Source organism: Aedes albopictus, chromosome 2, assembly GCF_035046485.1.
Source record: "Aedes albopictus strain Foshan chromosome 2, AalbF5, whole genome shotgun sequence".
Classification (NCBI taxonomy): domain Eukaryota; kingdom Metazoa; phylum Arthropoda; class Insecta; order Diptera; family Culicidae; genus Aedes; species Aedes albopictus.
In genome coordinates, this window is record NC_085137.1 from 232,626,689 (window position 1) to 232,640,334 (window position 13,646).

The 13,646-nt window shown below is 37.7% G+C and overlaps 1 protein-coding gene across 2 annotated transcripts in view; it reads left to right on the forward strand.

The window, feature by feature from the left end:
* Positions 1 to 343: 343 nt before the first annotated feature.
* LOC109412353 (carbonic anhydrase) overlaps positions 344 to 13,646 on the forward strand; it is a 105,086-nt gene continuing 91,783 nt past the window's right edge. Inside the window, exon 1 of one of the 2 annotated variants that reach the window (XM_062851332.1) lies at positions 344 to 1,028. In XM_062851332.1, coding sequence (XP_062707316.1) covers positions 995 to 1,028 — 34 coding nt within the window. In that variant the 5' untranslated portion in view covers positions 344 to 994. The remainder of the gene's footprint in view (positions 1,029 to 13,646) is intronic. The other variant, XM_062851333.1, reaches the window with a different exon arrangement.

Below are 13,646 nucleotides of genomic sequence, written 5' to 3' on the forward strand. Positions count from 1 at the left end.
TTTGTAAAATGTAGGCATAGGCATTATTTTCAGCATTGACGGAAGAACAGCAAGGCTATCGAATTATTCTGCTCCTGATATTACTCAAATTATCCCAATCAGTAGCAGAAAAAATCCTTGTCCCCATCGAGTAACGTCCTCCTCTGTTATCGCAATATTTTCCACCTGTATCACTCTAAAGAGGCACCGTTCCTTCCAGTCAAAGCCATAAGTGGAAAAGTCGCACCACGCGCATCAATGTATTGTTGCAAGCAGTTTCATGGTGCTGCTCACTCACAGTAATAATTCGATGTCGCCGACTGTTGCCGCCGTCGCCAGAGCTGCACACTAGCCGATACGCGAATTATCAGTGCACAGTGCCATAGTGTTTCGTAGGCTGTAGGTATTGGTTTGACCGAGCGTTGTGTGCACGTTCGGGTCCGCCATATAAAGTGGCCGCTTTAATGTTACTCAACTTTAATCGTCCGATCCAGTCGAGAAACGGTCTTGCTATAGAACGGACGCCTATGTTTGATAATACCTACCGGCTGATTTGTGTTTTGTGTTCGGTTTTGTCCCAATAGTTCTAAAGTGCACCAAGCACACAGTCAGTGTCTCTTGATCTTCGTCACCCGGCGATATCAGCGAAGCGTTAATATTCAATTATTCAATTTGTGCGGTTTGGGAGGTTGTGCGAAGCTGCTGGGCAGGAATTCTGTAAATCCCAACCATTTGGCAAACTGCGGTGAAGAAAGACTTGGTTGTGCCTTGTGTATTGTGTGTGCTAGTGCATTTATACATATCTGCCTGCATTGATCGAGCGCGGCTTTTGATCCACTGTGGAACGCGGCACGTCGGTTATAGGTGTTGCATCGCTGTTACGGTTTACTAGCGCCGATTGGAAAGTTTTATTTTCTGTTTAATATTAAATAGTCGCGGCTAAACAGAAGGTGCTTGTCGCTTGATTTTATTTATTTTACGTGAAGCTAGCCGACGAAAACAAAAAGTAAACAACATGTCGACCTCCTGGGGATACACTGAATTGAACGGTAAGTACTAACTAGTAACTAGGCTAGAACACATGAAGTTGAAGTCTTTTATGCTCTACAGTTGTATATAACTGTGTTAGTTTGCTCCTTGCGTCGGCTTTAAATCAATTGAATATGCCGGATTTGATTAAAATATGTAAATGATCGTGTACCTACAATCCAAAGAAGAAATCAAATATGTAAAACATTCACTTCGACTAAAGCTTCTCATTACAACTAAGTAGCAATAGTAATTAATAAGCGTTTGATTAAATTCGTTTCATCGGTGTTGAAGTACCTATCGGTTCCGCTGCACCGCTGCGCGAGAGAAAAACACCAGCAAAAACTCGTTTGAATTGATCTCTGCGCTTACCGACGGACGGACGGACGGACGACCGACGGATAGGGATGCGTTCACGCTTGGATGCACCCAGCTTGTTTCCAATACATTCGGCATTCAGATCGATCGCGCGCAAAGTTTGTAAACACTCATGCAATGCACGTGCCAAACCCCTTCGTAGCTCCGCGCGAACGTCATAATCAAAAGGTTGGAACGAAATTGCTTCTGGGTGTTGAGATGATTGATGATCGTCGATGATCGTGAGCGGAGCACTGAGATGCTTTATATTGGACAGTGATGTTTCACTTGTTGAAAATTTGAACTACATTTTTGAATTTGAAAATTCGATTTATTTCCAATCTTCGTTTAATGGAAAAGCCTGGAAATACAAAACCAGAGAATTTCGATCCATCTTGCCAAACTTGATCCTTGATTCTAAGAGCATTTAGTAAAGCATTTAACTAGAGAATTGTCTGTGTATTCGCGTAGCCTTCTTGCTAATTATGGTTGGAACAAATCCAACTTTCGGGCGAATGTGACAGAATCAATTACAGAATATCAAAGGCATTTCTCGGTGGAAATCTTATGAAATGTTATCTAATTTATAGATTCTGATATAACTTAGTGGAAACTTGAAAGGAATCCCTAAAAATGGAAATCGTTATAAGAATGGCAAACTTATGTCTTAGATTTTCAAGGCACATTCCTAAAACAAAATATGGTATATTTTTAAATAATTTTCTTGCAATCCTTGATTTTCGAAGAATATTTGATTAAATTTTTAAGACTATTTTTCGGTGCATTCCATGGAATTTTCAATGCAATATTAACTTATATCCGCCGAGCGTCCGTTTATAGGGCCGTGTTTTTTTAGATGAATATCTTGAAAATACTCAATATTTAAGCATATTATCTTCGGAGAAGTTGTTCAGAACATTCGTACATCCAACATGATGAATGATTAACTTGTCTTTCTAAGTAGGTGACACAAAGGTCGCTGCAAAGATTACATATGGCTGCAGTTTATGAGCCCAATTTCAAATGTAAAGCAAATTTGTTTCCCTGATATCTTAACCATGGTTTAAAATTATAAATTGGTGGAGTTGGTGATGTAATATATAGCATGGATATCTTGGTCTTCATATAAGGCCTCCCACAGGGATTTATCTATAAACATATTGAGTGATTCCTCCCTATATTTCTCAATGAATTTCTCCTAGGATTTGGACCAGGTTTTATTTTGTTATACCTTCAGAGAATCCTGTGATTCCTCATAGAATTCCTTCACGAGTTCTTCTAAGGATTCCTCCAGGAATTTTATGTCTCCTGGGTTTCCATCCGGGATTTCCCTCGAAATTTTTCGGAGATTCATCCCAAAATTTCCTCATTGATTCCTCCCGTTTTTATTTTTCGAGATTTCTTTCGGTGTTCGGTATTTACAGCGATATCTTCCGGCATTCCATCAGAGATTCACTCTAGATTCCTTTACGAATATCTTCGAGATTTTTTCACGGATTATTCCCGAGACTGTATAAGGGGTTTCTACAGGATTATATCTTGGGTTTCTCTCAGGATTCTTTCTGGTTTTTTACGAGCTTTCATTAACCCTCAAAGCCCCAGAACAAACTTTTTATTTTAATCCGGCTGATACTCAGGAACTATAAAATATAAAAAAGCGGTTTTCACTATGATCGATGGGAAGAGTTGTACTTCATGCAAGGGTAGTCGTCAAACCGGAAGTCCATGGTTGTACCCGATTTTGCACCGGAAATAAGTGTTACCTGGTTCAATGTTTCGGCGATTCATCTATGAATCTGGCATTTAAAAAAATAATTCTGAACTCTTTAACAACTTGAAATGGTAGGCCATCGCAAGAACACAATGTTGAGGTTGTTTTTTTAGCATGAGTTGCATGTGAAACTTGGTCCCAGATGTGTACTTCCGGCTCGGGGTACACTACTCCCTAGAATCCATAATCAATTTGCACCTGAAAAGATTATTTTTGAAGTTAATCGATTTCTGTCCCAATTTACAAAATTGACTCCACTTTGTAAAAACACGTTTCGGTAAGAAATGAAAGGCTAGATTTGGATTCCAATTCAATAGATCTACCGAGAATAAACAGCTATTTATTGAAAAAGTAGCCAATTGCACCAGGGAGCACTTATTTCCGGTGCAAAATCAGGTTCAAGCATGGACTTCCAGTTTAACAAATACCCTTGCAAGAAGTACAACTCTTCCCATCGATCATAGTGAAAACCACTTATTTTTATATTTTTTAGTTCCTGAGAATCAGCTGGTTAAAAATAAAAAGTTTGTCCTGCGGTTTTGAGGGTTAAAAGTTCTTCCCGGGATTCCTTCATCGATTTTTCTCAGGTTCTTGTTTGAGATTCCTCCCCGGATTCATTCAAAGATTTTTTCAAGAATTTTTACCGGGATTCCTTTAGAGCTTTCATGTGAAATTCGTTCTGTGATTCATTCATTGATTTCTCCGCAATTTATTCCTCCAGGGATTTCTCCATTGTTTCCTTCTGGGGTTTTTTTACAGGATTCCTTCCAGATTCTTTCACGAAAGGTTTTCGATTTGATGTTCTAGGTGGCTATCTTAGCCGTCTTTTTTGACACGATCATTAATCATACAAAAAACAACAGGTAATAAAAGAACCAACCAACCAGAAATGTTTAGGCAATAATCCATACGGAAGAAGACAGACTCGACCCTGGAGAAAGACAACAACCAATCGGCTGAAACGTCGGGAAAGTAGAAAACAATCGTTTTCGGCTTAAATATTGGAAAAGCCATCCGAAGCATCATTAAATCAGTCCTTTATTGATTTCGTCCAAGATTCTTTAAGGGATTTTTCCCGGGACTCTTTCTGGCATTTTTTCGGGTAGATTCATTTAGAAATTTTTCCTGGATATTTTCAGGAATTCATTTAGAGATTTCTTCCGTAGTTCCTTCACTGATTTCTCATGTGGTAACTTTGAGAATTTCTGTCGAGATTTCTTAAGAAAATGATCTGCGTTCCGTCAAGGATTCTTCCAGGAATTTCATCCGGTATTCCTCTCTGGATTTCTTCAGAAATTTCTCAAGGGATTTTTTAAGGATATATTTTTGAGTTTTTTTCTAAGAATTCTTCAGCGATTTTTCTCGGGATTCTTTCCAGGATTCATGCATTGATTCCTTCCGGATTTTCCTGGGAAATCCTTTTTAGATTCTCAAAAAACCCGTCAAGGCTTCCTCCTAGAGTTCTTTCTGGAATCCCTTCTGGGATTCTTCCAGGGATATTCTGACATTCCACCAGAGATTCGTCCCGGGATTCGTCCATTTATATCTTTCGGGATTTATTTACGGATTCTTCCGTTCCCATCCGAGATTATTTCACGAATTACTCCCCAGATTGCATGAGGCATTTCTCCAATATTTTTCGAGGGATTTCGCCGAGATTCCTTTGAGAATTTCTACCTGACTTCCTTCAGGGATTCTAGGCATTTGAGAATACTTTGCCGGATTCTTTGATCGATTCCTCTTCGGATTTATTTATTAATTGCTCCTAGGTTTCCTTACTTCTCCCGAAATTCATTCAGGGACTATATCAAGATTTTTTTCAATGAGTTCCTTATCTGAGATTCCTTCATTGATTTCTCTCGGGATTTATTTTGAATTATTCCATCAGGAATCCTTTCAGGGATTCTTCCCGGTTTACTTGTAGAGATTTCTGCTGAGATTTCTTCAAATACTTTCTCTGGAATTCCTCCAGGAATTTCTCCCGGGACCCCTTCAATATTCTTTTTTAATTCCTCTGGAAACAATTCATATAATAATTTTTCAGAGATTCCAGGCACGGGGTTTTTCCAGCATTCTTTCAGAGATATCTCTCGGGATTCACCATAAGCTTCTTTTGAGATTCTATCAGCGATTCTTTCTGTGATTCCTTCCGGCATTCTTTCAGGCATTCCTGTTGATGTTTGTTTGTCTTTCAGACATTTCTCCCGCATTTTCTTGATCGATTTTTCGTAGATTTCACCTAGGATTTTTTTGGGGATTTCTTCCGAGATTCTTTGAGGGAATCTTTCATAGATTATTTTAATGATTTCGCAAGGAATCCTTTCAGGATACTTTCACGAAATTCACTCGGGATTCTTTCCTGAGTTGCTCCTGGGATTCCTTGTGGGATTCATCCTGGATCCTCTTGAGAATCTCCCAGGGATTTCTTCAGAAGCAGGGTTGTCATAGTAGTCAGAGTTGATTACTCAAGGTTCCCATATTGAGCCAAATAGAGAATTATTTCTAGAAAACCCCTCAGTGCATTATTTTTTCACGAAATTTCTCTATAATTTATCGCAGAAGGGGAAATCTTGTTAGAATTTCTTATATGAGTGATAAATTCCTCAAAATTTTTCTACGATTACTATCAGTTTCACCGCCAGAAATGCCTTCAGGATTTCTTTCAAGATGCATATTTTTTTCTTGAATTTTTACACGACTATGAGTCTCACATGATTTCCTAGAATGGTTTCAGCTAGAGTTTCTCTAAAATTTACTTTAGAATGCATTTCTGTCCATGCATTTTTTCAATACTTCTACAGAGATTCTTTCAGAGATTGTTTCACAATTTCCTCCGCAAATTTTTTTTCGGGCATCTTCAGCAGTTTCTTTAAAAAAAATCTCATAAAATCCACTATTAAACTGGTTCATTACACAGCGAAACAGAAATTAACTAAGGTACACCGGGGCAAGTTGAAACGGGTGGGGCAAGATGAAACGCGAGGTTTTGAAATAGATTTCAATAAAATAGGAAATTTATTCTTCACTAAAAAATTGTTTGAATCAAAAACTATGCGTTATGGCAATCGAATTGTTTATCATCATTAGAAAACATCATGTTAACCCGCTGTTTCATCTTGCCGCACCCGTTTCAACTTGCCCCGGTGTACCTTATTGATCTGTCTCAAGAGCAAATTAATGTGTCTCTGACAGAGTTTGGGCCGCTGAATCCGAATCGGCGCTCAGATTTGCTCCAGCACATCACAATTTTGAGCTTTTTGATTGCACAATTTGGGCTTTTTTGATTGCAAGCTATTAACCTTGGAAATATATTTTTAAAGCAATCCAACCCAAGTAACATTTTTAAGACCAATTAGTCTTGAGGAGGTTTTGAGAACCGTCATAAAACCTAATACCTTTTAATTTGGTTTTATGATGGATGTAAGAACCTCTTCTAGTCTGTTTGACTTAAACATGTTTCTTGGGAAGGGTAAATTGGTCAATCACCATCTAAATTAACGACTCATGCAAAATATTTCGTTTTACAAAATCAAATTTGATAATTTTAAGCGATTTATGTTAGGTACGATATGTCCAATTCAAGTCACCCTCCAACACTTACTAACTTAAAATGCTTTAATCTATCGAATTTAATTTGGTAAAACGAAAAATTTTACATGAGTCCTTAATTTACATGCGTCAATTGACCAATTTACCCTTAATTGATTAAAAATAAATAATACCATGCTTAATGGCTTGAAGTCAAAAAAGCCCAAAATCGCATATTTGCCCTATAAATTGAGGTATAGATCAAAATTGTGACGAGCTGGAGCAAATCTGTGCCCTGATTCGGATTCAGCGGCCCAAAATCTGTCAGAGACAAATAAGTTTGATTTTGAGACAAAAAAAATGTTGCGCTGTGTTATTACTTCAGGGATTATTTAGGAACTTCCTTCAAGGATGTTTGTATTTCTTCATGTGTTTCTTTAAACGTTTCTTCTCCAGAATGTCAGAACTACCTCCAGGAGTTTTTCTTCGTGTTTCTCCAGAAGTTCTTGTAAAAATTTCTTATCTAATTCTTTAAGTAAATTCTCTGAGGATTTCTTCAGAAATTCCTCCAAACGTTTATTTATTTTCAGTGAATACCGAGCTCTCCAGTTTTCCCTGGTATTCTTCAAAAGATTCGTTAAACTTCTTTTAAATTTCTGTACTGTTTCTCTAAAGAGATCCTTCAGGATTTTTTTCTGCAAGACTTCCTTATAAAAATCTCTAGATAATTTGTTCACAAATCGTTTAGGAATTTATGAAAAAAAAATCTAAAATAAATCTTTAGAGGTAACGCCAGGGATTCTTTTCAGATATTCCTCTAGCTATTATCGTAGCCATTCTTCAAGGAAGTGTTCCAAAGATAACTTCAGAATTTGCTTCAAGAGTTTTTGTCCAGGAATTCTGTTTGAAAATTCTCAAAACTTCTTCTAGGAATTTCGAAAGCTATCTCCAAAAGTTTCTTTCGGGATTTCTTAAAATCATTTGCCAGGGATTTGTATACCCAAGTAACCACGGTGCTGAAGCCTTATTTCATGCAGATATACGGTGTACTTAAAGCAATCAGTACGTTACAAGCAAACTTAAGGTTGATTTAAAGTGGAAATGAGCAATTACAGAATCAAATTGAGTATAATCTTCAAGCAGTCTCATAATTGATTCTACTTCAAATCAACCTTACGTTTACATGCAAAGTAATGATTCCTCTAAATACACCGTATATCTGCAGGCAATAAGGCTTCAGTACCGTGGTTACTTGAGTAGAAATTCCTCCTGGGATTCCTTTAATATATACAGTGGTACAAATTCGTTTAAACGCACTAGATTTTTGAACGGTAAATTTTGCTTAAAGGTCATCTGTATTTTATTGGTATATATTTTGATAGACAATCACGTAATACAATATCTGCAAGAGTAACGAAGATTTTTTTAATTCGTTTTATTTTTATCAGGGAATAACTGTCTCGTTTTTGGTGGAAAATTCGTTTAAACGCACTTTTTTTGTTGTTTACATAATTGTTATTGACAAACTATTTCACCATTTTTCTATATCAATATGCGTTTCTACAAGTACTACCACTAGTGATACTCAGAGCGCTATTATCATAAATTTTAATATACAGCAACATAAAGACAATGTTTTGAGAAGTATGTGCGTTGAAACAAATTTGTACCACTGTATTCAGTAATGTTTGTGTTATTTCTGATAAAATTCTTCCAGAAAAAAAAAACCCTGGAGTAATATCTGAATAAGTTCTCCAGCGATCTCTAAAATCCCTGCATAAATCTTCAAACGTTGAATCTCAGGACAAATATCAGAAGAAATCTTTGGAAAATTCATGGAGGAATGCCAGATAGAATTTCTGTGGAATTACTGGAGAAACTTTTTGGGAAATTCTTGGTGGAAGTCACAGAAAAGATTATCGAGGGTTTTTGTTTAGAGAAAACATTTGAAGTAATTTAAAAGGAAACTTTAAGAATTATTTTAAAGTATTCTTGGAGAAATCTGTAGACAAATTTCTGGAAAGCTTCCTGGAGAATCGCTAAGATAAGCTTTCAAATGAAAGTTAAGCTGAATTTCGACTACTATTTTAGGGCATACAAATCGACGTCAATATAAAGCACGATAGGGCTATCTATGAACTGCTTATACTTGTGTTTCAATCAAAATTCTTTCATATATTTGATTTTATCAATTTATTTACCAAAAATTTTTCCATCCTATCTATAATGCTCTAATTGTCCTTCAATCAGCACTACAAACAACAAACTAGGAGAAGATTGACAGTTCTGTTTTGGATGCGTACCTAACAACGAAAACACAACCCCCTACGATAAGATATGGCGCATTGTGATTCATTAGCAAAGGGGTGTACATTTCAGGCACGAGACCGCCGAATCAGAAGTCACGCAAAAGTATGATAACTGACTTTTATCTCCAAGATGTGCGAGTACCTACATTGCATTGGGACAGTTTTACTTAATGGTTATTACACTCTCACTGTTTCTTGAGTTGTGGTGCCATACGAAATTTTACCACTACGGCAGGTGAATCATGGAAAAACAAGCGATTACAAATCTTCACAAACGTACGGAGAAAAGGAACGTTAATTTGATTCGATCGTGTGACATGGCTGTTTCTTTTGATAACCACTGCAGCAGTGTGATACACCACCGTATGCAACAAGCAACAAGTTACCAAATTATCCAAAGGTAATTTGGTGACGTAGTCGAAATTGAAGCAGGTGAAATAAATTAGGCCGGTCGAATCTATAGGAAATCTAGCGCCAGGCTATAAATGAGTCAGCGGGTGGTACTATCCTGGTACTATCTAATCAGATGCCAAAGATCTAGGGGGAGGATGATTAAGACTGCACTGAAAGTTATTTTGCTGATATCATTTTTCTAACCCAGATAACCCCCTCATAATTTTAAATCTCTATGTTGGAGTAAAAACGAGTACATAACCAAGCGTCCTCATTGGAATGCCTGATCTTACTTTGCAGATTATCAATGGAGACGCATGGTTCCACATGCCAAAGTAGCTATATGATGAAAACTTTTTAGCATGCCGAATAATCTCAACCACAGTCCAGTCCAAAATCTCAACTAAACGAAATCAGGCAACTTCAAAGCACAAATGTGCTAGATTTATTAATATAGAACTGGATACATTTCCTCCTCATTTGGTTGTTGATTATATATTATTTATAACAAAAAATAAAATTATAAAATTTTAATCATTTTTTTTCAGAAACCTTGTTATTTAGAAATAAAAGTTACTTAGTTATTTTATTAAAAAAATCAAAAACAAAAAGTGAGGAACCCGGGTAGAGGTGAATGGCAAACAAAAAAACAAAAGAATAACAAATTTTATTGTCATAACTTATTTTGTCATTCATGAGTTCTTCATGAAGAGTTTAAAACAACATGTCAATAGCATAATATGCTATCATATAAAAATATGTTATTCGCTTGTTATTTATCAAATTTGGAAGAATAACTACTGAATGTCTTATTTTGCTATCATAACAAATTTTGCAATTGTTGAGATATTGTTGACCTCTTACGAGTTTGATGAACTATCGCAATTTTGGAACTTATTGAGAACAACATAATGACAAAATTTGAATTTTGGATATTCTAATGGTAACTTTGATATTGTTTTTTGGTTGACAGGCGAATAACTAATTTTGATATTGTTTTGTTTTCAATAACTCAATAATGGTATATTTTGCAATTCCCAACCTCAATTTTTTTTTGTTCTTGGTTTGTCATTGTAATGTCAAAATGTGACATTCTTTAGTTATTGCATAGAACAATGTCAGTTATTATTTTTGCCCTTTTGGCACTTATTTCAAACAAACCAATGGCAAATTTGTTTTGTAATTCTTTTCTGCCCGGGAAATGTTTCCAATTTTGCCGAAACAAAATTGAAAATCGAGAAACGAAAGTTTCTCATCTTCACCATTTTATAACACCCTCACGGTATGAACTACTCTTCCCTTCGTCGAACGATTTTTCAATCTCTGGTACACATTCACGAAATTTCAATTGAGACATCCCGAATCGTACATCACACCGGAACGCAACAATGAGCCCATAAATACCATCATCTCAGTGTAGTTACTTCGGGAAAACTACTGCTGCGATTCGGGTAATCCCCCCACCCCTCCCAGGCATGATGAGCTGCTATTTATTACATCCAGGAAAAAGAGACGTCATAAAGTCCGTTGAGAAAATTGCAGGCCTATCGGATGCGCCGGGCATTGATAATGGTAGGTTTGCTGAATTAAGGTGGGAGGGATGATTGTTTTCAATAGTTTGTTGTGATTACGAGACACTGCGCTGTTGGCTGCTACCATGTCGTATTGGAGGCAGGTGGAAAACTAACACTGCTCTGTGAGGTTATCCATTTTTGATAATCATCATCGACGGTGATGGAGAGGTATCTATGTGAACACGAAATTGTGCATTGTTTGAACGGAACTATCTGTGAGACTTGATTACGATAAATTGGGGCGTTCTGGAATTCATTAAAACAAGCTGTAATTAGATGTAATTATCATTATTGTTAAGAGGGGGCATAATTGCACTCAGGAATGCGATGATAATTATGAGGAAATTATTTCGAGTCCTTCGAACAAATAACTTGGAATCACTCGAAAAAGTCAACTTCACTGATGTGCTGTGCAGTGACGAAAGCCTTCAAAAATATTATATTAATTGTAATTTTAAATCAACCGACAAGATAAAACTCACTTCTTCTAAAAATCTGGGAAAATACAGAACGGCTGATCTAGAAAGTGTTTTGAAACCCACATTGTGATTTTTTCAAAGAAATCCGGAATTCCTCTTCCGAGATTCCGGGTTTGTCCAATAAAGGCATACAAAATAGTTCTGATATTGATCCAATAATTCTTTCCATGATTCCTCAACAAGACACGCCCAGAGGAATCCCGGAAGGAATTCCTAGAGGAATTTCGGAAAGAACTCCTGGAGGAATTCGTAAAGAACTATTTTAAGAATCCCAGAAATTACACCTGGAGGAATCCTAGTGGGAACTCCTGGAGTAATCCAGGAAGGGGAGAATCTCGGAAAAAACTCCAGGAAAAATCCCGGAAGGAATTTCTTTAGGAATCCCGAAAGGAATCCCTGGAGCAACCCCGAAAGGAATTCTTGGAGAAATCCCGAAAGGAGTCCAGAAGCAATCCTAGAAGAAACTCCTAGATGAATTCCGGAAAGAACTTCTAGAGGAGTCCCGTAAGGAATTTCTTTAAGAATCCAAGAGGAATCCAAAAGGATAAGGAATTCCTAGAGGAATCACGAAAGGAATTCCTGGAGGAATCCCGAAATGAAATTTACAAGGAATCCCTAAGGGAACTCCCAGCGAAGGAACTCCTAGAGGAATCACAGAAGAAACTTCTAAAGGAATCCCGTAAGAATCCGAGAAGGGACTTCTTAAGGAATCCTTGGACGATCTCTGGAGAAATCCTAGAAGGAACTCCTGGAGTGATCCAGAAAGAAACTCCTATTCTCAGAAGAATCCCGTAAAGAACTATTAGAAGAATTCCAGAACACAAAAACCTGGAGGGATCTCAGAAATAATTTCTGGAGAAATCTCGAAAGGATCTCCTGGAGGTATCCCGGGAGGAACTTCTGGAGTAATCCAGGAAGGAACTTCTGCGGAAATCTCGGAACGAATTCCTGGAGAAACCCCGAAAGAAATTCTCGAAGGAATCTCGAAAAGAATTCCTAGAAGAATCCCGGAAAGATGTCAGGGAGCAATCCCGGAAGGAACTTCTGAAGGAATTCCGGAAGGAACTCCTGAAAGAATACCGAAAGAAATCTATTTAGGAATCCCGGAAGGAACTCCTGGATCTCCTGAAGGAATCTTGGAACGAACTCCTGGAGGGATTCCGAATAGAACTCCTACAGAAATCCCGGAAGGAATTTCTTTAGGAATCTCGAGAGGAATGTCTTTAGGAATGTCGGGAGAAATTCCTATGAGGTATCGTCAAAGGAATTCCTGGAGAAATCTCGGAATGTATTTCATTAGGAATCCCGAAAAGAATTCCCAGAGAAATCCCGGAAAGAATCGTAAAAAACTATTTTAGGAATCCCAGAAGTAACACCTGCAGGAATCCGAGAAGGAACTTCTGGAGGAATCCTGGAGGGAAACTCCGGGAATAATCCAAGAAAGAACTCTAGAGGAATCTCGGAGCGACCTCCCAGGGGAATGTCGTAGGGAACTGTTTTAGGAATTCCAGAAGCAACACCTGGAGGAATCCCGGGGAACTGCTGGGGAAATCCTGGAAGTAGTTTTGGAGGAATCCAGTAAAAAAAAACCTTGTAGAAATCCTAGAAGGGTCACTGGGTTAAATCCTTAAGAAAAACTTCTACTAGAGGAATCCTGGAAACTGTTCTTAGAGGGCTCGCGTAAGGATTTTCTAAAAAAAGGAAGAAGCCCGGAAACAGTTCTTGAGCAAATTCGGAAGCACTTCTAGGAGAAATACCGAAAGGCACCGTTCGAATCATCCCAGAAGGAGTTCTTTAAATGGGAATGGTAATATCCACCAGGAATCTCAGAAGTTCTCGGAGGAATTGTTGATTCCGGTAGTAATTCCCCAGCCAACACGAAGTCGTATATGATGTAGAATAGGATGCTACAGTGGAGGCCATATGCGTACATGCTCCCTTTTAACCACGTGTAAAGTGTACGCATATCGCCTCCACTTTAGCATCTTATTCTACATCATATGCGATCGGAAAATTCCACCGACGAATTTATTGGCGGACTTAGGACCAAATTCATAGTTGCTGACGAGCGGCTGGAAGTTACAGTCAAATTTATTTCTATGTGGACGATTCGGTGAGTGTGTTCTTTTTAGCAACCGTTCGAATTCAGCGTTCGAATAAGAGTGCATTATTTCCAATCCGCGTTTGTTTTCGTCGTTTCCGTTGCGTATTGATTCCGGTTCGCAGA